The sequence below is a fragment of the Mixia osmundae genome (assembly GCF_000708205.1).
Source record: "Mixia osmundae IAM 14324 unplaced genomic scaffold scaffold_17, whole genome shotgun sequence".
NCBI lineage: Eukaryota > Fungi > Basidiomycota > Mixiomycetes > Mixiales > Mixiaceae > Mixia > Mixia osmundae.
Genome location: NW_014575547.1, coordinates 45,873 through 68,265, shown reverse-complemented (window position 1 = coordinate 68,265; position 22,393 = coordinate 45,873). Strand labels below are relative to the sequence as shown.

Below are 22,393 nucleotides of genomic sequence, written 5' to 3'. Positions count from 1 at the left end.
TAGCTCAGTATACTTTGTGTGTGTGATGTTGTGACAAAACTCTGCAATTGTGCGCTCTACGCGCTAACGACAACCTGGATTGAGTGATTGGGTCTATGAGCTACAGGTCTTGGAGGGAAAGGTCAGAAGGATCGGGATCTTGCGTACACGTCGATGGATGCGAAAAAAAGTGCTGCGAGCGGCGTCTACTGGCGTTCAGTAGCCAGTCTGGTTGTTGAAGGCCAACAAGTTGATCGTGTTGGCGGGCAGAGCGGCAAGAGCGCCCTTGGTGGCGAGACGTTCCATGCTCTTCTTGAGCACCTTGGGATCAAGCGGCTTGGCGACCGTAGCGGTAGCTTTGCGACCTGCGTATGAGCGAAGACGATCCATGATGACCTGGCTCGATCGCTGCCAGGTACCGAACGAGAACAGCTCGATCGTCTCTGCAGCCTCATGGAAGGCCTTTGCTTCTGCGGGCATAGGAACACCAGCAGCGGCAAAGTCTTCGGCCGTAGGTGAGAAAGTGGTCGGGTACAGACTGAGGAAGTAGGCAGCCAGGCCAGCAATGTGAGGCGAAGCCATCGAGGTGCCGCTGATCACGTTGGTCGACGTATTGCCGCTGTTCCAGATGGAGAGGATATTGAGACCGGGAGCAAAGATATCGACGCAAGAGCCGTGGTTGGAGAAGTAGGCACGATCGTCACCGAGAGTGGAAGCTCCGACGGTGATGGCATCCTCTGCTGCAGCGGGCGAGTATCGGCAAGCATCAGCATTATCGTTGCCAGCAGCGACTGCGAAGTGCAGGCCAGCCTTGACAGCACGGTTGACGGCAATATCGAGCGAAGTGGCCTTGCCGCCACCGAGCGACATGTTGGCAACGCTACCCTTGTGGGTTCCGTTGGATGCAGCAGCAGACTTCATCTTCTCGACGGCGGATGTGGCTGCCCATGCGACGCCAGCGACGACATCGGACATTGTACCAGAACCGTTCGAGCCGAGCACCTTGACTGCGATGATGTTGGCCTTCTTAGCGACGCCATACTTGCGAGAGGCGATTGTTCCAGCGCAGTGAGAGCCGTGACCATTTGCGTCTTGGTCGACATCGTTCAGAGGGACAGTCTTGCCCCACTTTGCACGCCCCTCGAGCTCTTCGTGGTTGATATTGACGCCACTGTCAGTACAAAAGCGTCAGTCTGGGCCGTGTGCACGGCTAGAGTGTCTTACGTGTCAATGACGTAGACGTCAACACCCTCGCCGCCATCATGAGCGTATTCGTACTTGTTGAAAGTGCCGAGGCTGAGTGGCTTGCGGTGTGAGATACGAGCGAGACCCTGGCGTGTCTATTCAGCACAGTGCCAGATTTGCATCGATTGCACTGACCCAGGGAGCGCCCTTTTCGATATCAGTAATTCCGACTGACGGATCTTGAGGCATGTCCAGAGCCTGAACAGTGATGTCCTTTTCGACAAAGGCGACGAGAGGCGAAGCTCGGATGGCGTCAAGGACGCGCTCTGAGAAGTGTCCCGAGTAGGCGTTGAAGCCGGGCATCTTGATCTTGTGCTTGAGACCTTCAAAGTCAAAGAAGGACTCCTCTTGGATCTCGCTTGGGCCAGTGATGGATTCGAGGATGGATTCTACCTCTTCCATGAGTTCACTGACTGAGGCTGAGAAGTCAGTAGGGGTGTGACGTCTTGGGCCCCGAGCCTGACGAGATTGGCGCTGGGCAGTGTATTCGTTCATCCTGAATTGAACATCTTCGGCGTGGGCTTGCTCGACAGCGAGATGGTGCGCCTCGATCTGGTGATCTGTCAGGTCGTCTTTGAGGACGATGAGGTAGCTATCCGGAATGATGTTGTCCTTTGGCGAGCCATGGTTGTTGACTTGGGACGAGGCGAACTCGCCCGAAGGGTTTGTGGGTGTATAGAGAGGCGCAAGTGCTACGCCTTGCATCGAAGCTGATGCGCTAGAAGCCGAGTCGAGCAGATCGCTCAGGATCGAGGGCGAGGGTCGGGCCCAAGCAAGCGATGCACCCACTGCTGCGGCCGCAATGGCCACCCTAGACTGTCTCATCTTGTCTGTCTATCGATATTATACCTCCCCTGCGAGTTCTGAGCTCCTTCGGGGTCAGTTCCGTGGCCTCGTGAGCGGGGTAGATAGTGACTTGCCTTATCGGTCACGCGGGCGGATGGAACCGAAATCTGGCGAATATATCTGAGCACTGACCGTCAGCACACGTGCCAAGAGTCGGTCTAGGATGGCCCACCTGTCTGTAGTCTCCTGAGCAAGGTCCTGCTGATGCTAGGACCGATGCGAATGGCGGAGTCGCAGTCGCAATCGCGCGCTGACGATGCGATTCAACCCAAAATTCAAGATATGGAGAAATCTGTAGGCTCCATAGCGAAAGCGCTCAGTCACAGCGAGGGCCCCTTGTGCGATAGGTGCGCAAGCATGTCGTCTAGCGGCGCCAGACGGCCGTTTGTACGCAAGCCGAGCGCTACGGAGCCTTCGTCCATACTCTACATGCCAAAAATACCCAAAAAGTCCACGAGCAACGAGCCAAGCACGTCAAACCCAGCTCAGACGAGCGCAGAAGAAGCTTATCGGCTTCGACCCGTGAATGCAGTCCTCGGCGGCCCTCATCAGCGTCCACTGCCTCCCCTGGTGCCGGCAAGAATTGATCCCGGCGTTATGGCTGGGAGAGCGCGTCTGGGACACTCACCTCTTGATGATGCACGCCCACATGCTGGCAGAAGCAGCGACAACGGTCATACTCCATTTTTTAGAGCGGTGTCAGACAATGAGGCACCTCCGGCAACAGCTCTACGAGATAGAGCCACGAGACCCGCATCGCCAGCGGATGCGAATCAAGACGATGATGTCGTCATGATTGATGCTCACACTCAGAAGCCGACCGGTGATCATCGGCCGCGCGTGCTCAAAGCCGTACCGGTGCCGTATGTGGAGACATTCAGATCCTATGAGCGCGATCAACCGCCGGCAAGCTCGCCTATTGAGCAATTTCCCTCACAGAGCACCAGAGATCGCACACCAGATCCGAGTAATCAGGTAGATTACAAGCTTGCGGGGTGTGAAATGCTCATGTGAGTGTCGATTCGCAGGCACAACGGCGAACGTCGGATGGTGCGGTCGGATTGAGCGGGTTCGAGCCGCGTCGGCTTGTAGCGCGGCCAGTACCTGCGCCCACGGTGCCCGCAACCATCGCAGGACTACAGCCAAGAGTCTTGTCCCCCATGCCGACCCATGGCTCGCCCATTGCGTCTCACCCGGCCATGCTGCCATCACCGTCGCAGCCCGCGCCATCACCCCCGCCATTGTTAGCTGAGTCATCAGACCAGAACGCAATGACTCACATGAAGACCATACAAGCTTTGACTCGATCGCTCGAGGCTGCGATGCAGGAGCGTGACGCGCTACAGAAAGAGAACGGGGAGCTCAAGCAGCAAGTCGGAAGCTCTGTCGACACGGCGCCCTTGCTCGAAGAGATCAGCAAGCTCAAACAGACCTTAGAAGAGACCCGGACGTCCCTGGACAAAGCCAACAAAGCCAAGAAGCGCGCCGACAAGGAGACTGAAGAGTTTCGAGGTATCTATCAAGCTGCTTCACAGGCCGCGGAAGAGATGCGGCCTGCTATGGATGCTTGGAGAGCCAAAGCGGAACGATTAGAACGCACAATGTCCGCCGGTATCGCTATGCATGTCAGCATCGAGGCAGGGCGGGCCGACCAGCTACGGGACGAGCTTGACGAGGTCAAGGGTCAAAACAAATTCCTCGAGGACACACTGGCCCATGTCCATCGGCAGTACAAGAAGGAAATCGCCCGGCTCAGAGATAACAACCGTAATTCGCTAGTCTCTGATCTACACAGCGATCCCGTGCAAATGCCTTCTCTAGCGATAGCGAAGCGCAGACGCATCATGCTACAGACTGACGACGATGACGACGACGACGAGACTGATAGCGATGCAGAGCCACCCAGGCCTGGCCTGCTCATCCGCCAGCCTGACGAACCTCGATTGCCTCGAGACGTTGCGACGCTGTCGCCTGTCATAGCGCAGTCTGCAGTCGCGAGATCTGCAGACAGGCACAACGGCGATACGCCCGGCTATCTAGACGAGCATGTCCAGTCGCCTTACATCTGCGAAATGATCCCACCGGGCGGTCAGGTATGCGGACAGCGTTTCGCTGATGAACAGGTCAGTGGGCTCTTTTCGCTGACGTAGGCACGCTGACGCTTGAATTCAGGCACTCGATCTGCACCTCGATGAGCACCTGAACGAGTCTATGATGCTTTGAATGAGTTTTGAACTCCATGATGTTATAAGAATACGTGCATGTATGTCGCCACACGTGCCGCGCTCGGCTGTAGAATGATCGTCGCGAGAAATTTTGCGTGCAAAAGAGCGTCTTTGACCTTGCGAACTTTTGGCAAGTCAACGTCGACGTAGCCCTCTGGAATCTCAAGAAGCAATCCAGCGCCTCGCACAATATGTCGCACGTCGTTCAGGGAGTCTGGTCGCAGACCTTCACGCCTGAAGAAAGCTTTGTCCTCGAGCCTCCTTGCGACATTCAAATAACGACAGCTATCCTGCTGCCACAGTCCGAGTCCGGTGCTCCCTCACGCTCGGTGCTGACGATGCGTTATCTCGATATGCCGGCTGAGGAGGATGACATTGGCGACTCCGATGAGTCTGACGACGAGGAGCTCGACAGCGACGAGATGGACATCCTCGAGGCTGCAGCAGAAGAAGCCGAACAGGAGGCTGCAGACGATGACGCACTTCGAAGTGCAGAGGCTACCGTCAAGGCTGCTATCAGAGCCAAGCGCGCTAATGGCAAGACTGCCAACGGCAAAGGCTCAAAGGTGCAAGATGACGATGAAGAAGAGGACGAGGACAGCGAAGAGGAGGAGTCGGATGAAGATGCAGACATTGATGAAGAAGATGAGGAAGAAGCCGACTACATGCGTGAGCTCGACGAACGCTTGCAAGAGACTGTTCTTTGCAGCCTGAAGACAGACACGGTGCGCACAAGCACTCAAATGGATGCATTGTCCCTGCTGATGCAATGATGCAGAACGAGCAAGTCAATCTCAACTTGATCCTGCCCGCTGGCTCGCCTTACATCTTCTCAGTCGCTGGCGACAACGCAATCACATTGCTTGGTCACTACATCCGTCAAATCGACCCTTATGACTATGACCGTCCACCTTATGACTCGGACGAGGACTCTGAGGGCCTGTATGACTCTGACATCGACTCGGATGAAGAGATCGACAGCGATGAGATGGGCGTCTACGACGACGAGGAGGGCCTCGCGCTCGAAGGCGACTCGGAAGAAGAAGACGAGATGGATGAAGACAGGTAAGCTTGCCACGCACATCAACCACATCTGGCTCATTTGCATTTGAACGCGAGCAGCAGATTTGAAGAAGTCAGTGAAGATGATGTAGCCGCCCTTGCCGCCGAACAAGCCGCTGCCGCCAAGAAGTCAGTGTTTCTCGCGTGACGATCAGATTGGCGCTCAGACAGACTCACAGGAGCAGCCCCAAGAAGCCCGTGGCCGTGGCCGTGACAGAGACTATCATCACCACGCCTACTGCCGCAGAAGAGGACGCAGACGCAAGCACAGCCAGCGCTAAGCTGAGCAAGAATGCGCGCAAGAAGCAGGCCAGGCGCGAGAAGGAAGCGGCCGCGCAAGCTCTGCTAGACAAGGACAAAGAGACCAAGACACAGACTGCTGCTGCGGATGCTAAAGCTTTGAAGGCAACGACCAAGGCAGTGCAAGAAAAGGAGGACGCGCCAAAGGCAGAGGCCAAAGTACCTACCAAGGCAGAGCCTACAAAGATCAAACTTCCTTCTGGCTTGATCATTGAGGATACTAAAGTTGGACAAGGCCCGAAGGCCGTAAAGGGCAAAAAGATCGGGATGCGTTACATCGGTCGCTTGGCCAATGGCAAGGTCTTTGACAAGAATGTATCAGGCAAGACATTCGAATTCAAGCTTGGCAAGGGTCAAGTCATCAAAGGATGGGATGAGGGTATCGCCGGCATGCAACTCGGCGGCGAACGTAAGCTCTCTGTTCCACCTGCGCTGGCGTATGGTCGCTCCGGTACAGACGGCATTCCTGCCAACGCATGGCTCAACTTCGAAGTCAAGCTTGTCTCGATGAAGTAAGAGAGTCTGCTCAAAAGGCGCAACGCAGCTTGTATGTCCGCTTCGCGCGTGACGTTGTAGCAACAGATGCATACGCCATCATGACAAGAACTTGATCTCTGCTCGCCTGCTCGCTTTTCGTCGTCAGCTCTCATTTGCACGACTAGACAGGAGACATGCAGTTCGTTCAGACTAGTCTTGAGGGCCGCTGCGTCTTCGAGCTGTCGCCTGGCATTGGCGTCGGCGAGCATAGTCTCCACGAGTTGCGCTTGTCTGCATGCGAGGGTCATTCCAGGCTCTGAAGAGTGAGGCAGGACATACTCGAGCAGGACCGCTTTGCGGTCGCCCACTTCGGCATCGGTCGTCCGAGCCGAATGTTGCTGGCTCGTCTGTTGATTATCGGAGTCTGCTTTAGTGTTGCCACGTCTTGGCTTGCGACGCGGTCCTTCGAGATCCTGCATGTTGAGGCCCTTGAGGAGAGCCATCTTATCGTGTAGGAAGAGCTGAGCTCGTGAAGAGATGGCCCGCTGTATCCTGTCTTGGCTGCCACCTGGCTGACCACCATCTGCAAGTGGCAAATCCTTGATGCGTCGTGCAATCGAGTCGTACGACGCTAGATTGGACATGATACTCTTCCGTGCAGCCAGGGCGTCCCTCTGTGCTACCGGCGTCGCATTGGCAGTACTACCCAACGTAAGATGAGCTGAATCTCGCTGCAAGCCCATGATCATCTCTTGCAGCTCAGGAAGTGAGCTATCTATCTCGTTCTGAAGCTGCAGCAGGACTTCGTATAGGCGCAAATATGTGGGTGCGCGCGTAGTCAGGCTCATGGTCTGTTGACGCATTGCAGTCGACAGACAATCCTGACAAATTCTGACTATAGGCGCGCCGTGGAGCTTTTCGCCCGGCCGAGTTCCTACGATCGAGCCGGTGATATCCACTTCGGTCTCGATGATGCGCTGGCCTTTCTGGATGAGTGCTGGTTGTATTTCGAATGTGATGAATGTCGAACAGCGGCGTGAGCGAGTGATGAGCGGAGCTGGCGTGCCGGGAGGCAGAAGGGATGATGGTGTGGTGGGCGGCAGGAAACAGATCACTCGTCCGCAAGTACGGCAGTGATGCTTTCGGGTTGTCAGCGAGAAGGACGCCAGACAGATGGGGCATCTCTGTACAGAGGCGTCATCCTGCCATTTGACAATCTTCTGCTCTGCACTTTTGATCTCGTCTTTGCTGCCTCGTACGCCTCTCAGGACATCGTCCCAGACTTGACCAGCCGTTTTGCGTCGCAGATTTTGTAGATCTGTAAGCGAACGAAACGATAGGCCATTCCGTGGCATTGACGGTGCGCCAGGCTCGCTCGGAATCACGGGAGCAGTATGGAGCTCGATGAGCTTGTCGAGCCGCCGAACGATGCGCGATTCTTCGAGCTTACGTCCTTCGCCTTTGGCGTTACGACTCGAGAGCAATTCGTCCATGCGATTGCGATAGACGCCATTGGGTTGGAATCCAGCTCGGTAGACTGTCCGTCTATGCGAGCGCTCGTCTGGCTGCACTTGAACAGTCTCACGAGACCGTGCGCTATCGACAGGCAAGACACTGGCTGACTTTTGAGGACTCACGGACCGCGCGACCGGCGGAGTCGCTTGCCGCGGCGTCGACTGACCAGATCTAGAGGGTGCATCCAATGAAGATGTTGCAAGCATCTGATGAGCGCTCTGAGATCGAGCTATCGGCGCCTGTACGACTGCCTGACTGCTGCGTGCAGGCGAGACCGAACGGGCTGATTGCACAGCGACAGACTGTGATCGCGAATGCGGCCCATTCGGGGCGCTATCGGGCTTGTTGGGCTTTGCGCCTGAAGTGAAGAATGCCTGTGCATCTCCACCGAGGGACGCTAGTGAGACTGACTCGTTTCGTTCAGTTTCGAACTGGGCAGGGCGCAAGAATGCAGGTCCTGTCTCCGGGCGCTTGCCGGCTTGCACGGGCGTCAAAGCGCCATTGGTGGCATTTGACGTGGGCAGATAGGCGGAGCCGAGAGTTCGTGAGCTACTACCAGCAGACAGCTCACTTTGGAAGCGTCCGAGACTTGCCCCGAAGACGCTTTGGCCTGAGCTGGCTGGAAGAGACGATCGCTTGCTCTGTCCAGGCACATATGGCTTGTAGGTCACCGTGGGACTCGCACCATTCGCAAAAGCAGGTGAGTCTGAGCCCGAGCCGCCCGACCTAGCTTTGCTCGGCGTCGTCGGAGCACTCATCAAGTACTTGTCATCATGATAATTGCCCGCACGCTGCGCTATCGGAAGAAGCGGCCCGGCGACGTCAGCGCGAACGCGTCAACAATATCAGACGCGTCCTGCGCCTCTTTTCCGGGCATGGAAGAAATGGAGACAAACCCTAATTCATCGCGGGCAGGCAGGCAGCAGCAGCAGCCGTGTGCTGTGACGGCAATGTTTGTGACAAGCTTCGCAACTACTCCTTGAAGGCTGCCACGACGCTTGCGATCATTGCACGAGTCCATTCCCGCGCTCTTTGATCGTCGGCCGGCAGCAGGCGCTCTGGTGGCACAATGTCAACAGCGAGCGCGATGGCCGACTTGCTAGACGAGCCCAGACTACTCCATCCCAAGTTCGATCCTTCGCTCGTAGTGCTGTCCTTCTTCGTGTCCTGGTTGGGCGCCTATACGACCACACAGCTCATCGCGAACCACTATCATGCACTACATACCAAAGGAAGCAGCAGCTGGCTATGGCTGCTCGGAGCCAGTGTGACTTTTGGAGGCTGCGGTATCTTCTGCCTACACTTTTTGGGCATGCTTGCATGCCGATTCGACGTCAATGTCACCTTCGAGCCCTTCACGACGGTCATGTCGGCTGTTGTCGCGGTCCTCTTCACCTTTGCAGCTCTGTCAAGCAACGTGTTCCGCCATCTCCGGCTGAAGCAGTGGACACGGTATATCAAGGCAAGGCTAAACCCGCAATCTGCGTCACAAGACGACCAAGGCGGAGACCTCGAATCGCAAAGGCCGCTCATCGGCCACAAGTCAGAGTCATCGGGCTCCGAGGACGGCGACCGGATGACCGAGACGAGTCGTAGTCATAGCAATTACACAGCGCCTGATGACGACCCAGAAGAGGCTCTTGTCGAGCGGGGACGGCTACTGGACGAGCAAGAGGAGAGGCTCGCTAATGGACATAGCAGCCACTCCGCCATGGAACGACCCGCACCACGCCCACTGCCAACACTTGCTAGGCTGAGTGGCTCAGACAGCAGTATAAGCTACTCGACGCCTTCAAGCAAGCCCTCATCAAGACCAAGTCGCCGGGAATCTAGCGACAGCATAAAGCCTGCACTTGTCGACGCGACACCTTCGCACTCTTTGCAACGAATCGGCTCAGACGGCAGCCACGGCAGTGGACAGCGCGGCCGATCGCGGCAACGTCCTTCCGCGCATAGCAGTAATTCGTCAGATTCAGCTGCGCGTAACGAGACGACTGATCCCAGCGAGCATACGTCTGATCAAGAGCTCCGTTTGCCATCTCATGTCAAGGCGCGATTAAAACGACGTGCTAACAACGGCGATTCGGAACACGATTGGAAAGAAGACCTTCTCGATGATCTGAGACGGGGCTTCACGCTCGGCGCCTGCATGCGCGCTCTTCTCTGGGCCCTCGCCGTCTTCACGATGCACTACCAAGGAATGGCAGCTATGCGCATCGATCACGGTTTCATCGAATGGCGCCCATTCGTCATCGTACTGTCTTTCATCGTCGCATACGTCGTCACGCTTGTTGCGACAGTCTGGCTTCCTTCGATTGAGGTCAGCTTCTTCAAGCAGATCGCTTTTTCTTTCACCGCCGCTACAGGCGTTGCATCGATGCACTATACCGGTCAGCATGCCGCCATCTTTTACTCTTATTCGCCTCCGCAAGCAGATGCAGGCGTAAGTCTTCACCCAATCGCTCCCTGACAGGCACTCATTCGCACAAGCAGTATCCGCCGGCGCTGCCCTTTGCGATCACAGTTGTAGCGATTCTCACTTGTGTCGTCTTCAGCGCAGTCCTTGCTCACTCTGCAACAACAGCGCGTAATCGCTTGGCAGAGACAGTCTGGATTAAGAGGCGGATGTGGCGAGCGCTAGCGGCATCCGAAGTTGCAGAGCAAGCTCAAGCACTTCAGAAGAATTTCCTTGTTGTGGCGTCGCACGAACTTCGTACTCCGCTTAGCACAGTCACTGGGTATGTCTCCTGCTGTGCCAAGGAAGCGAAGCTGACTGTAGCTTTAGCTACACAGAATTGCTCCTCCGGACTGATCTCACAGAAGAGCAGTTGGACTTCCTGGGCAACATACGGCAGGCTTGTCACAGCATCAATCTTATCGCCGGCAACGTCCTAGATTTCAGTAAGCTAGAGCGAGGTAACTCGGAGTCATCAGCGCGGCCGGTACAAGTCGCAATCCGCAAGCTGCTCGAATCTTTGGGGCGAATGACCGTCGACAAGAATAACGGACAGCCCGTCGGGCTACAGAAGGGAGTAGATGTTATCGTCGTCGTGGCGGAGGATGTGCCAGACACACTCTTCCTCGACGAGACGTATGCACTACGCATCATCATGAAGTGGGTTCTCTGCCTTGTCGCGCCCACAGTAGCTGATATGGCTCTGAAGTCTGCTATCCAACGCACTGAAAGCGACATCGGCTGGCTTCGTCCTCGTCGATGTCTCAAGAAGCGCGGACAACCTACTCGTCAAAGTGGTCGATTCTGGCTGCGGTATCCCGGCCAGCTTCCGGTCATCCATCTTTGAACCTTTCCGGCAAGCCGATGCAACGTATGCAAGGCGCTTCTATGGCAGTGGCCTAGGCTTGTCCATTGTGAGACAGCTCGTCGAGCGCATGAGCGGCAAAATCGAAGTCTCGAGCACAGAAGGCAAAGGCAGCACCTTTTCTGTCACTTTACCAGTCACGTTCTCGACAGACAACAGACAAGAAGAATTTGCAGAAAGAGGGCCGCGAACGAATCGCTGCGTCGTCAGCTGTCGTGACGAGCGCACTCAGGAGCTCGTCATCGAGCTGCTCACCAGACTGGGCTTCCCTGCCTCCGCCTTGTCACCAGATGCCACTGTCGAAAGTCTGGCGCAAGAGAGCGACATAATTTGGACCGATACACAAAGCTTAGCTGCTGCGCCTGTCCTACTTGAATTCCTCGCTCAAAAGAGGAAGGCTGTCTTCGTCGTGGTGCACGACAGCGATCCGGATACGATAGTCGGCGACAAGGACTTGCACGCAACGAACCGGGTGATCCTCATTAAGCGCCCTACTGTCCTACATCTCGTCGTCAAGCTGCTCGAGGACCCGGATCACTATCTCGGTCAAGAGATCGAGACGACGGCTATGGACAGTTTGCCCGCCCGGAGCGTTCGCTTCCTCGACAGTACAGAAGAAGCTACAGCTACAGCAGAGCCGCATGTCGCACTTTCGACGTCACCAGAAGATCGACCAGACCGACTTATCCGGCCCCCAGTCGATCGCACGCCTTCAAAAACGAAAGGCCTCGTCTTGCTGGCCGAAGACAACCCTATCAACCAAAGACTAATGAGCAGAATCATCACACGTCTCGGCTGGAGTTGCCGAACAGCCGACAATGGCCAGATCGCAGTCGAGCTCGCAATCACAGACTATTATCATTGCGTGCTGATGGACCTGTCCATGCCTCTGATGTCAGGCTTCGAAGCAACGCAGCTCATTCGCGCCAAGGAACGCTCCGGCGAGCTGCAAGGCCGTTTACCCATTCTCGCGTTGACAGCAAACGTGACGACAGAGTCCGAGACTGCATGCAAGGCAGTCGGCATGGACGACTTCTTGACGTGGGTTCTACGCTCGACCGTCAATGCAGCTACTGATGCGCTTGCCTATGCAGAAAACCGGTATCCCTGCAAGAGCTGTCAGCGGCACTGACCCGCCACGCTCGCCCAGACCCCGGCATCTGATGATCTTTGCTAATGGCTGTACTTGAACACTATATATTGGACTGTATAGACTATCACATGCTTTTGTACATCAATACATTTTGCTCACGTTACAGAGAGTGCGCATTACGAAAAGCGTGAGTTCTTGCGTATCCGAGCGCCATAGCGCGAAAAGATGAACGGCAGTGGCACTGCCAAGGCAGTGAGACCAGCCAGGAGACACGTCGCGCCAATGGTGCCGAGACGATGGTACACTGAGCTGGGTCAGCGGATTGTGGTCATGCAGACATTTGCGACTCACTCTGATTGGAAACCAGCGGCAGCGCGCCTGCCAAGGCAGATCTGGTCGCAGAGTTGCTCGCCTGATGCACATGTCAGCAAGCTCGAGCTTGTGCTGTGCTGTACTGACCAGAGCAGACGCAGCATAAGGCCTGTAAGCGTCGGTGAGATACGTGAAAACCGAGCTGAAGACGAGCACAACGCCGGCACCAAATGGTACGCTGAAGACTATGCTGATTGCAGGGTGTGCATGCGCTGCTGGACTGGATCAGTCGAAATTTCACCAGAGACAGCTCGCACATACTTGTGACTGCAAAGATAAAGAGGGAAATTGTGAGCAGTGGGCCGCCCACCATGCCCTTACGCAAGTGAATCTCCGGGGGCGGCTGATGACCTAACCGCTGTGCGGAGCGTCTATAAAGTGTCTCGAAGATGGGCGAAGTCGCGGTGCCGAGGATGACGCCGAGCAAGAGGCCGAAGAAAGTGAAGCCGGTCTCTTGTAGGGTGAAGCCGTGGACGTCCATGTATACGATGTTGTAGGCACTAAAGAAGACATACAAGATCGCAAGGAGGAGAGCGGTCCAGCTGCAGAGTAGAGCGCACATGGGCTCGTAGGCAAGCAGCTGGAAGGGACGCGCGCAAGAGATGAAGACCTCTTTGATGATGGAGCCTTCTTGTCGATCTAAAGGGGCCTGGTATCTATCATCGCCAGTCTGCTTGCGCAATCGGGCTGCTTTCTTGACGAGCAATGCCGGTGCATAGGTCTCTGGCACAAAGAAGACGAGCGCTGCAAATTGCAATCCCTGCAAGAAATAATGAGCTCGGTGCAGCCTACTAGCGGCAGGACTCACAGCCCAAGCAAGCATGAAATACCATGTCACACGCCAATTCTGATGTGCGTTGATGGCATCCGCCAAGATGGGACCCGCAGCCGGACCTATGAAGGGTGACGCAGTGAAGATCGCCATCGGCCGGCCAGTCTTGGGTCCACTGAACATGTCTGTGACGCTACCGCCTGCCACGCTGAGAAAAGGCGCGGCGAACAAGCCAGTCAATGTACGTCCGACGAGCCATGTTGCTGCGTTGTGGGCGGCAGCGACTGGAATGTTGAACAGCAGGAATAGCGCGAATGAGATCAGGTAGATTGGACGCCTGCCGTAGGTTTCCGATAGTGGGGCGAGGAACAGTGGCGAGATACCGAGGCCCCAGACGAACAAGGACAAAGAGAGCGTAGCGACTTCTTCAGAGATGCCAAACTCTGGCTCGACTGCCGTGTAGGTAGATGCAACCATGCTGGATGCGCAAGTGACGCAAGTCGCGCCCATGGAGATGATAAGCACGATAGACCAACGCTTCCATGCTGGCCACGAGAGCGGTGACTCGGGGTCGTCGTCTGCGAACGAGACAAGGAAGGGATCTTTGTCTTCCTTCGTCTCAGCCAGTGTTCGGTCAGAATTGTCTGAGCTCTGTCGCGTCTCTTTGGCCGCATTGCCTTTGTTGGTCGACATCTTGATGTGTAGTCTGGCTATCGTGTCATGCTCATGAGCAGGGATCCGTGCAGACAATGCATATCATGCTGTGATCTTGACTTGTCGTTGCTGCGCGCGACAAGATCAAGACGACGGCGAGCAAAACGATCGAGGAGATCGCTCGACCGATGGCCGAACTGCTCGTCGCCTGTGTTGATCATGATTTTGCGCATGCCTCGACGCCTGGTCGCCAGTCTGAAGCCGCACTCCTCAAGCGGCGCTCGGGCCATCCAAGGCCAGCTTGGCATCGAAGCAGCATCAGCTGTACGACATGTCGACAGGTACTGATGGTGCACCGAGCACTCCGGTGGCATCCGCGTCCGGCTTGTCAGCAGGAGGCACAACCGCTTACTCCAGTCGGAACGGCATCAAGCGCTCCTCTTCGCTCTTCGTTCTGCCCACAAGAGCTTCCCTCTCGAATCTGTTCGGCTCTAGTCAGGCCGGAGGTTCTGCTGGCAGTGCTACGCCAGCCATGGCAATGGGGAGCCCGAAGGAGCAAGTGAGCATGGCGAAGGACGAGCTCGTCGCGCCTGCCTCGCCTGCCGAAAGCCTGCTACCTCCTTCCGCCTTGAGATTGCCGTTGACGAGCATCACGACCAGGCAGAGAGCACGGTCACTGATCAACTCTGCTACAGCGCGGACTTTAGCATCCGGCGAGGCGACACTTGAAGGTACAGACACGGATGCATACGCAAGTCGTCAGATGCCGTCCAGCGCTGTACCAAGACGTAACAGTGCCACCTCGAGCGCAAGCACAGGTCGGCCGCGGACGATGCGTGCTTATACGCACACTCTTTCGCCTTTGACATCGTCGCCTGATCACAGATCCAAGTCGTCAGCGGCGGTCGCATCCGGCTCAAGCTCCTCCTTCCAGACTGACTCCGAGTTTGATGACAAGCTCGGAGCGCCGTCTCTATCGGGAGACTTGACAAGTGGCTCCAGTCCAGATTCATCCCCGCCAAGGACGCCTCCAACTGAATGGCAAGAGTCACCGCCTCGACCTCACGGGAAAGGTCGAGAGCGCGCGTCAACGATTCTCGCAGGACCATGGACTGCGATGCCCAGTCGTGTCTGGTCGTACTACAACAGTCAAGCCGATCTCGAAGCTGCAAATGACCTGGCATTTGACAATTCGCATCCGCGCTCTACACGTTGGTCAAATGGTCCGCAAGGCTTCTCACCCTACCCACAAGATCAGACCGGCAAGATCGCGCGGACAGGCAGCATATCTGCACCTTCGCCGGCAGTGCCATCAGGCAGACCCCTGCATGCGCTATTGAGGCCAATGCTCATCCTGGCGGGACTGTTCGTTATCTCACTCGGACTGGTCGTCTATCTTGTCTCCACTATACCCACACTACAGCTGCCGCACAGTCTGAGCGATGTACGAGCCCAGACGCTCGCGCTCAAGCAGTACGGCGCAGCTGGCACACGCCAGAGCCTGCACGTCTTCACGATCTTATGGTAAGCACTTGCTGCCAGCATATATAGTATGCAGGCGATGCTGATGCTTCCACGCACTTGCCAGTTGCTTGTTTGTCTTCAAGCAGGCTTTTTCAATACCCGGCTCAATACTAATGAACATCCTATTCGGCGCACTGTATGGCACATTCCTCGGCACGATTTACACTTGCCTTTTGACCGCGGTCGGTAGCTCTGCCGCCTACGGCATGGCGGCTATCTGCAAAGACCTAGTGAGCCCCTATTCACTTTGCCTGCATCACATGCTGATTTCACCGCAGGTCGAGAGATTCTTCGCGAGACCCCTAGCGATCACAAAAGGTCATCTGGACAGCAATCCTGACGACTTGTTCTCCTACCTACTGCTAGCGCGATTTTTTCCGCTTCTGCCTTACTCAGTGCTCAATATCGTCTCCGGTGTCTTGGCGGTGCCGCTTTTGCCCTTCTTCGTCACGCTGGTCATCGGCAGCGGGCCCTACAATTTCACGACAACGCAGGTGGGTCAACTGCTAGCGCAAGTGTCGGCGATAGATGCAGACGCGCTAGGCTCCATCTGGTCCCCCTCACTCGTCATCAAGCTCGTGCTTGTCACACTCATCTCGACAGTGCCTCTTGTCTTTAAGACGCAGCTCAAACGATTAGTGGGCATCCTGACTGCCAAGTTGACTGGACAATACGAGCTTATTTCTACTGTCGAATCAGACGAGCTATTGCTACCTGCCACCAACGCATCGCCGAGCAGAACGCCTTCTGTGCTACGCGGTACGCCCAGAAAGCCGCAGCCTGCTTCAATGACAGCATCGCGCAGTAAGCGGTTACGTCAGTCGCATCACTTCAGTGGCGATTGGAATGCCTGGAATGTGCCTCATAGACATGCTACATTGAGTACAGAGGAGGCGGTCCTATCGCCGTCTAGTACAGTGTTGAGGTAGATGCAGCTGCGTTCATTCTGCGAAAATGTCTGGCACGCGTGTATCGATGGTCCTGAGATGCGCTATGATAGCTTTGCTGACTTGTTCTTCTAGTAATCTGCCCTTTTCGCTATCGACCAGGTAGCTCACTCTGCTCAACTAGTCAGTCAGCCAGATTTGACGCGGGTGGGCATAGGCGTACCTCGTTTGCAAACGGCAAGTAGCAAAGTACTCGCCGCGAGCCTTCTCCGGCGCAACAGATAGGGCGGGATAGACAATCGTGAGGGCGCCTTTCCACGCCGGTCTTGCTACGAGAAAGGCGAGGATGACGTACTGCCAGCCTTTGACGAGCGGTGTCGCACACATGCCTGGATCGACGCAGGACATGACTACACTCTGTGGAAGGCGAGGGCCAATCTGGCGAACGAGCATAAGATCGAACAATTTGGTGAGATTGTATCTCATTGCCATCGAAAGCGCTTTGGTCGATGCTGACTTGCTCTTGGCTGCCGCTGCCAGCTTACTCTCATCATTGAGCTGGACGAGGAATTGTCTTGCTGTTTTCTCCTCGGTAGACTGTTCGGCGGCGAGACTGTCGGGTAGGTCTGCGATGATCTCATGCGCGAGACTGCCGACGACAACGATGCGTGAGGGTGTCTGTGGCGTTGCCGACTTCTCCAGCATCGGTAGAAGCAGCATGATCAGAAGCGCATTAGCGAGCACGTTGACTTGCAAGCTGGATTCATTGCCGTCTGGTGTCAAAGACAGCTGTTCGGTCGAAACGCCAGCACAGCAGAACAGATAATCGATGCGGCCCGCCTCTTCTTCTAAGCGTTGCACGAACTTCTTGACGGTCTCATACTTTGTGAGGTCGAGGTGCCATACAGGGATATCGTCTGCCGATAAATTACATGTGTTGAAAATGGATTCTTTGGCATCGAGCGCCCTGCCTGAATCGCGGCAGGCCAGGATGAGCTTCTTGGGTTTGAACTGAGACAGGTGTCGCGCCGTCTCGAGGCCGAGACCTGTACAAACGCGATGAGTGATGTTCTTTTGCAGTGAAGGCCGAACGAAACCTGAATTGGCGCCTGTGACGACAACGACTTTGCCAGAGAGATCATGCTTGCCTATGGGCGGCAGACGACCATACTGGTCCTTGAGAAAGTCTACGAAGCCTGTGCGCATCCTGTCTATTCGCTACTGCCTTGTGTGATTACACGCAAAGCTCGCCGGCGCTGCCATGCCCAACAAAAGGCTGGTCGAAGTGCCTCGGCTCGCCGGTTTACCGAGGCGGAAGCGCGCCGTCGATCGTGGGGCACTTTAGTCGAAAGCGATATTGCTCCTGCGATTTTCGCTGATCCACCGACGCACCAAGTTGTGACAGGCATGGCAGGTCTTGTCTGGTCGACTTGAGTCTACGCTGATGCCGTTGAGTGATTGACAGTCGCTGAAGATTCCGCAGAGTGGCCCGGGGCTTTTCAAAGATGGCTACAGCTTTAGCCAAGGGATCGAAGAAGCTGTCATCAGGTACGTCCTTGAGCGTCGCTCTCGCAGCTCCTACTGATCATGCCGACTTGCAGAAACATAGAAGCCGTGTGTAATCTCTCGGAAATTGTGCGGACAAGCTTTGGACCCAATGGGCGCAACAAGATGGTCATCAAGTAGCGTGTTCGTCTTTCGCTGCAAAGACCTATTGACGACTGGCCTGCAGTCATCTGGAGAAGCTCTTTGTCACAAACGATGCAGCAACGATCGTACGAGAGCTCGAAGTCATTCATCCTGCCGCAAAGGTTGTCGTCATGGCCTCACAGCAACAAGAGGCAGAGGTAACGCCTTTCTACACTCAAGACGCGCTGGTCTGACGCCAAGGTCTTGACAGGCTGGGGATAGGACGAACCTCGTGATGATACTAGCCGGCGAGCTGCTGCGGAAAGCAGAGCATCTGATCACATTGGGACTACATCCAAGCGAGATCATCGGAGGCTATGAGCTGGCACGCGACAAAGTAGACGAGGTCCTACAAAGTAAGTCTAGCACAGCCGAGCACATGTCACCGCTGACTCATGTGTTGCACAGCGCTGGAGATCAAGAAGCTTGAGCTACCACTGACGCAAGATTCGCTTGCAACAGCGCTACGACCCATCATCGCTGCAAAGCAATACGGCAATGAGGACCTGCTGGCCCGACTAGTGGCCGAAGCGGCGCTCATGGTCATGCCGAGCAAAGCGACTGGCTTCAATGTAGATAACGTCCGAGTGGTCAAGATCATGGGCGGCGGTCTTAGCGACAGCCGAGTCATTTCAGGCATGGTCTTTGGCCGAGAGCCAGAAGGCACCATCAAGAAAGCCACACACGCCAAAGTCGGAGTTTTCACTTGCGCTATTGATATCGCGCAGACAGAGACCAAGGGCACCGTCCTCTTGAAGTCCGCAGAAGAATTGCTCGGCTTTTCGCGAGGAGAAGAAAAGCATCTCGAGAAAGTCTTCCAAGAGCTTGCGGATGCGGGCGTGAACGTTGTCGTTAGCGGCTCATCGGTCGGCGAACTTGCGCTGCACTACCTCAATCGGTTCAATATCGTCGTTATCAAGATCATGTCTAAATTCGAGCTAAGGCGGCTTTGCCGAGTTGTCGGCGCAACGCCATTAGCTCGACTAGGTGCGCCGACACCCGAGGAAATGGGATTCTGCGACGTTGTAGAGACAGTTGAGATCGGCGGCGATCGCGTCACCGTCTTCAGGCAGGAGGAGGAGACGACTCGAACAGCGACTGTCGTCGTCCGAGGAGCCACGACAAACCAGATGGACGATGTCGAGCGAGCCGTAGACGACGGAGTGAACGTTGTCAAGGGCATCATCAAGGATCAGAGGCTCATACCCGGCGCGGGCGCTACGGAAATCGAGCTTGCTAAGCAGATCGCAGAGTATGGCGAGAAAACGCCCGGTCTGGCCCAACACGCGATCAAAAAGTATGCAGAGGCACTCGAGGTCGTGCCGCGGACACTCGCAGAAAATGCCGGTCTTGATGCTACAGAAGTACTGAGCCGACTGTACGCTGCCCACTCGAGCAAGGATGGCATGGCCACGGGCGTTGACATCGATGCAAGTGACCGTAATGTGCTCCCGTATGTCATGCTGATCAGTAGAGATGCAGGGCGAGACGAATGGGACTTGCGATACTCACAAAGCCCAGATCTATGACCTCTTGCAAGCTACACAGTGTGCAATCGACTATGCGACCGAAGCAGCTTTGTCTGTCTTGCGGGTCGATGCCATCATCATGTCAAAAGCAGCAGGCATCGCGCCACCGCCGCAGAACAAAGCGTGGGATGATACAGATCCGTAAACGGTTGTCGTACAACATGCATCTGAATGACTTTACAGGCTGCAAAGGCCCGGTCTGAGCACGCACAAATGTGGCTGTAGTGGTACAGCTCGAATACCGCGCTTGACGAGCCGGTAGCGCCACTCGTGCAGTCGCGATAATGTTGTGTCGTCGTTTGGATTGTGATACCAGAAACGCTCAGCGATGGCTGCCGCTCGAGGCCTGCTCACCTATCAGTCATGCACATGTCTTTGCATAAGAGACTGACCAGATGTTTTGCTCGAAATTGGTCTCGTCCGTTTGCTCGGACCACAGAAGAGCCTGTCCGCCGAGTACAAGATGCCGTTGTCTGCTCTGCAGAGCAGCATAGGGGTCAAATGACAGCATTCGCTGCCATGCTGCCTTGTCAGGTCAGTACGTAGCTAGACTCAACAGAATAAACCACTTTTGTAAGGATCACACCATGACGTGCCATTCGGCATATTGTCGAGCCAGGCACCCATGCCGCAGTCGAGATAGAAATAATCGCTGGCGGCGTGAATGATCTGAAAGCCTTTCTGGGCGACCTTGCGAACGTTCTCGGATGTCTGCCAGACGGTGACGACGGTATCGTTGCGAAGAGCGATGTTGTGATCAAGCACCATCTCTTCCCAGACGACTGGCCTCTTGCCTGCACCTGCTACAGCGTCCTGCAATTGGCTAACGAATGCACTCAATGCATCCATCAAAGTACTGTTCCTCGCAGAGAGTGCTTGCTGCGTTGCTGCGTCTTCAGCGTAGCAATTTGTATTCTGGCAGCATGCTATCAATGACCGCAAAAGTGATACGACCAATCACGCACGACTTCATCGCCGCCTGTGCTGAAGAGTGAGCCTGCAAATCGGCGAGCAACACTTTGCACAATGCCGCGAGCAAAGGCAGTCGTGGTATCGCTTGCAATGCGAAGCTGACCTGCCGGTGGCTCAACAGAATATGCTTGCCAAGGCATGGCATCATGGCAGGCAACATGATCCGGGTGAGAAAGGCCTATCGAGGCAGTATGGCCAGGCATATCGATCTCGAGCATGACCTGGATCCCACGAGCATTTGCAAAGGCGACGAGCTCATCTACTTTGCTCGCTTTGTAGATGCTTTGGCTGTTGTAGGCGGCTTGCAGTAGTTCAGGGTAGCCCGTGACTTCGAGTGGCCACGATTGCGCATCGGTCATGTGCCAGTGAAGTAGTGAGAACTTCGACCAGCTCATGGCATCCAGGAGACGCTGCAATGCGTCTACCGGCAGAAAGGCTCTCGAAGTATCGACCATGAGCCCTCTGACGGGAAAGGCTGGCTTGTCCGATATATCTATGGGCGTATTCAATATGTATCTCGTTCGCTTTGCGCTCGCGAGCACTGTCTGGTCATCAATTACGGCTGCTGGGTCTAGCGGTAAAGTGTAGACGAGCTGTACAAACGTCTGTAGGCCACGCAGGAAGCCTAGCGAGGTAGACGCCGAAAGGACGCATGAGCGTTCGCTGATGCGCAGACGGTACGCTTCATTCTCCGCCCACTGAGCAAAGTCCAAGTTCACGTCGTCTGTGATCGACCTGATCTGGCTTTCTTGTTGAGTGCGATGAGGATCAAGTTCAAGGGTCATACGCGCTACCGTTCTTGCATCACGGAGCTTCTCACGATCGTCTTCCAAGGTGAGGCGCTCGAAGTCATCATTGTCTATCTGGCCTTGTGCATCCTTGATTGCATCAATAAGATCTGGCGGAAGCGAAGTCAAAGATGACAGAACCACGTGGAAATTGGAAGATAGGAATAGTGCGTCGCTGCCGTTTGCGATTGGTCCGCTAGGCGACGGCCAAAGACAATATGTAGGCGCAGCGAGCCAGAGAAGGCGGAGCAGTATGAGCATGATGTCAACAAGAGGCCATCGGAATCGTGTGATATCCGGCCTCATGCTGCTCGCATGACTCGGCTTGTTCGGTGTCCGGATTCCCACCACGTGACGAGAATTGGCGCACGGTCAGCATGGCGCGCGCTCCGGCGGGGCATAAAACGCGGCGGGGAGATTTTTACAATCCCAAGTCTATGCTCATCCAAAATTCGATGCGACAACCTGACAGCCTCCTCTATAGCAGTCATAGGGCGCGACGATGGTCGATAGACTTCACAAGAGACTACAGACTCGAGCTGGCGAGTGATTGAGCCTGTTCTCCTATCTGCGTCGGAAAGATATGACTCTCTAGTCTTTCAAAGTGCACGAGCTTTCGTTAGGATTGGCAGGGGTTCGGGACAACAGCTTCGCTTCCGACAGGCTACTCCCGAGTAGAAGGACCCAGCACTGATTCGACGAGGGCGACAGGCTCAGCAGCAAGCTCGTCCTCCTTGACCGACGTCCCCGCGACGGCGACAGGCTTTGTCCCTTTGCTTCGCGCAAACAGAATGGCATCGAGGCAGAGGCGATCATGTCTGGGTCGAAAGATCTGCGACAATCACACAATGCTTCAGCAACAGAAAGTCGTCATTCCTCAACAAAGACCTGACGATGGCGACGGGCTTGAAGTCGACAGGGTATCGAGCATGCTACCGAGCAGGGCAGTCATCTCTCGCCCGGGCCGTCAAGCTAATGAGAGGAACGATTTTCACTTGCATTTTCACTCTGCCTCGCTTCATGCCTCACTCTTGCTTGAGCTTACATGATCGTTGCACGGCTTGCCACACGTGGTAGTACGCGTGCAGTGAGTATACAGCTTGCAGATTTAACGAATGCATTGCATCATTGACATTGCCGCGGC

At 55.5% G+C, this 22,393-nt stretch overlaps 10 protein-coding genes across 10 annotated transcripts; 5 read left to right on the top strand and 5 right to left on the bottom strand.

Annotated features, from left to right (window-relative positions):
* Nucleotides 1-93: 93 nt before the first annotated feature.
* Nucleotides 94-2,320, bottom strand: L969DRAFT_106158 (uncharacterized protein; the record flags this gene model as incomplete). Its single annotated transcript, XM_014709258.1, has 6 exons — nucleotides 2,243-2,320; nucleotides 2,145-2,190; nucleotides 1,360-2,087; nucleotides 1,204-1,310; nucleotides 227-1,150; nucleotides 94-172 (listed from the first exon to the last, which is right to left on the bottom strand). Exons 3-6 carry the CDS (start codon nucleotides 2,047-2,049, stop codon nucleotides 94-96), a joined length of 1,800 nt encoding a protein of 599 aa, XP_014564744.1. The 5' UTR covers nucleotides 2,050-2,087; nucleotides 2,145-2,190; nucleotides 2,243-2,320.
* Nucleotides 2,321-2,667: 347 nt separating this feature from the next.
* On the top strand, nucleotides 2,668-6,173 carry L969DRAFT_97527 (uncharacterized protein; the record flags this gene model as incomplete). Its single annotated transcript, XM_014709257.1, has 7 exons — nucleotides 2,668-3,045; nucleotides 3,099-4,193; nucleotides 4,243-4,277; nucleotides 4,402-5,020; nucleotides 5,074-5,360; nucleotides 5,418-5,486; nucleotides 5,537-6,173. 7 exons carry the CDS (start codon nucleotides 2,668-2,670, stop codon nucleotides 6,171-6,173), a joined length of 3,120 nt encoding a protein of 1,039 aa, XP_014564743.1.
* A 10-nt stretch (nucleotides 6,174-6,183) lies between these two features.
* Nucleotides 6,184-8,407, bottom strand: L969DRAFT_97526 (uncharacterized protein; the record flags this gene model as incomplete). The annotated part of the gene is made up of 3 exons (XM_014709256.1): nucleotides 6,184-6,279; nucleotides 6,329-6,425; nucleotides 6,474-8,407. 3 exons carry the CDS (start codon nucleotides 8,405-8,407, stop codon nucleotides 6,184-6,186), a joined length of 2,127 nt encoding a protein of 708 aa, XP_014564742.1.
* A 311-nt stretch (nucleotides 8,408-8,718) lies between these two features.
* On the top strand, nucleotides 8,719-12,133 carry L969DRAFT_20538 (uncharacterized protein; the record flags this gene model as incomplete). Its single annotated transcript, XM_014709225.1, has 5 exons — nucleotides 8,719-10,092; nucleotides 10,143-10,387; nucleotides 10,435-10,764; nucleotides 10,814-12,010; nucleotides 12,064-12,133. 5 exons carry the CDS (start codon nucleotides 8,719-8,721, stop codon nucleotides 12,131-12,133), a joined length of 3,216 nt encoding a protein of 1,071 aa, XP_014564711.1.
* Nucleotides 11,930-13,981, bottom strand: L969DRAFT_68132 (uncharacterized protein). Its single transcript, XM_014709255.1, has 5 exons — nucleotides 13,243-13,981; nucleotides 12,696-13,194; nucleotides 12,522-12,646; nucleotides 12,414-12,474; nucleotides 11,930-12,366 (listed from the first exon to the last, which is right to left on the bottom strand). The coding sequence occupies exons 1-5, from the start codon at nucleotides 13,897-13,899 to the stop codon at nucleotides 12,239-12,241; spliced, it is 1,470 nt and encodes a 489-aa protein (XP_014564741.1). The 5' UTR covers nucleotides 13,900-13,981; the 3' UTR covers nucleotides 11,930-12,238.
* Nucleotides 13,982-14,191: 210 nt separating this feature from the next.
* On the top strand, nucleotides 14,192-16,313 carry L969DRAFT_97523 (uncharacterized protein; the record flags this gene model as incomplete). Its single annotated transcript, XM_014709254.1, has 3 exons — nucleotides 14,192-15,384; nucleotides 15,449-15,614; nucleotides 15,663-16,313. 3 exons carry the CDS (start codon nucleotides 14,192-14,194, stop codon nucleotides 16,311-16,313), a joined length of 2,010 nt encoding a protein of 669 aa, XP_014564740.1.
* Nucleotides 16,314-16,325: 12 nt separating this feature from the next.
* On the bottom strand, nucleotides 16,326-17,477 carry L969DRAFT_97522 (uncharacterized protein; the record flags this gene model as incomplete). The annotated part of the gene is made up of 3 exons (XM_014709253.1): nucleotides 16,326-16,443; nucleotides 16,495-17,317; nucleotides 17,369-17,477. The coding sequence occupies 3 exons, from the start codon at nucleotides 17,475-17,477 to the stop codon at nucleotides 16,326-16,328; spliced, it is 1,050 nt and encodes a 349-aa protein (XP_014564739.1).
* A 162-nt stretch (nucleotides 17,478-17,639) lies between these two features.
* On the top strand, nucleotides 17,640-19,943 carry L969DRAFT_91171 (uncharacterized protein). The gene is made up of 8 exons (XM_014709252.1): nucleotides 17,640-17,681; nucleotides 17,737-17,819; nucleotides 17,873-17,953; nucleotides 18,004-18,118; nucleotides 18,172-18,316; nucleotides 18,369-19,390; nucleotides 19,443-19,838; nucleotides 19,885-19,943. The coding sequence occupies exons 1-7, from the start codon at nucleotides 17,679-17,681 to the stop codon at nucleotides 19,632-19,634; spliced, it is 1,641 nt and encodes a 546-aa protein (XP_014564738.1). The 5' UTR covers nucleotides 17,640-17,678; the 3' UTR covers nucleotides 19,635-19,838; nucleotides 19,885-19,943.
* L969DRAFT_55496 (glycoside hydrolase family 20 protein) lies at nucleotides 19,667-21,510 on the bottom strand (the record flags this gene model as incomplete). The annotated part of the gene is made up of 4 exons (XM_014709251.1): nucleotides 19,667-19,835; nucleotides 19,882-20,011; nucleotides 20,059-20,404; nucleotides 20,455-21,510. The coding sequence occupies 4 exons, from the start codon at nucleotides 21,508-21,510 to the stop codon at nucleotides 19,667-19,669; spliced, it is 1,701 nt and encodes a 566-aa protein (XP_014564737.1).
* Nucleotides 21,511-22,003: 493 nt separating this feature from the next.
* Nucleotides 22,004-22,392, top strand: L969DRAFT_91168 (uncharacterized protein). The gene has a single exon (XM_014709250.1). It carries the CDS (start codon nucleotides 22,041-22,043, stop codon nucleotides 22,296-22,298), a length of 258 nt encoding a protein of 85 aa, XP_014564736.1. The 5' UTR covers nucleotides 22,004-22,040; the 3' UTR covers nucleotides 22,299-22,392.
* The last annotated feature ends 1 nt before the right edge of the window (nucleotide 22,393 follows it).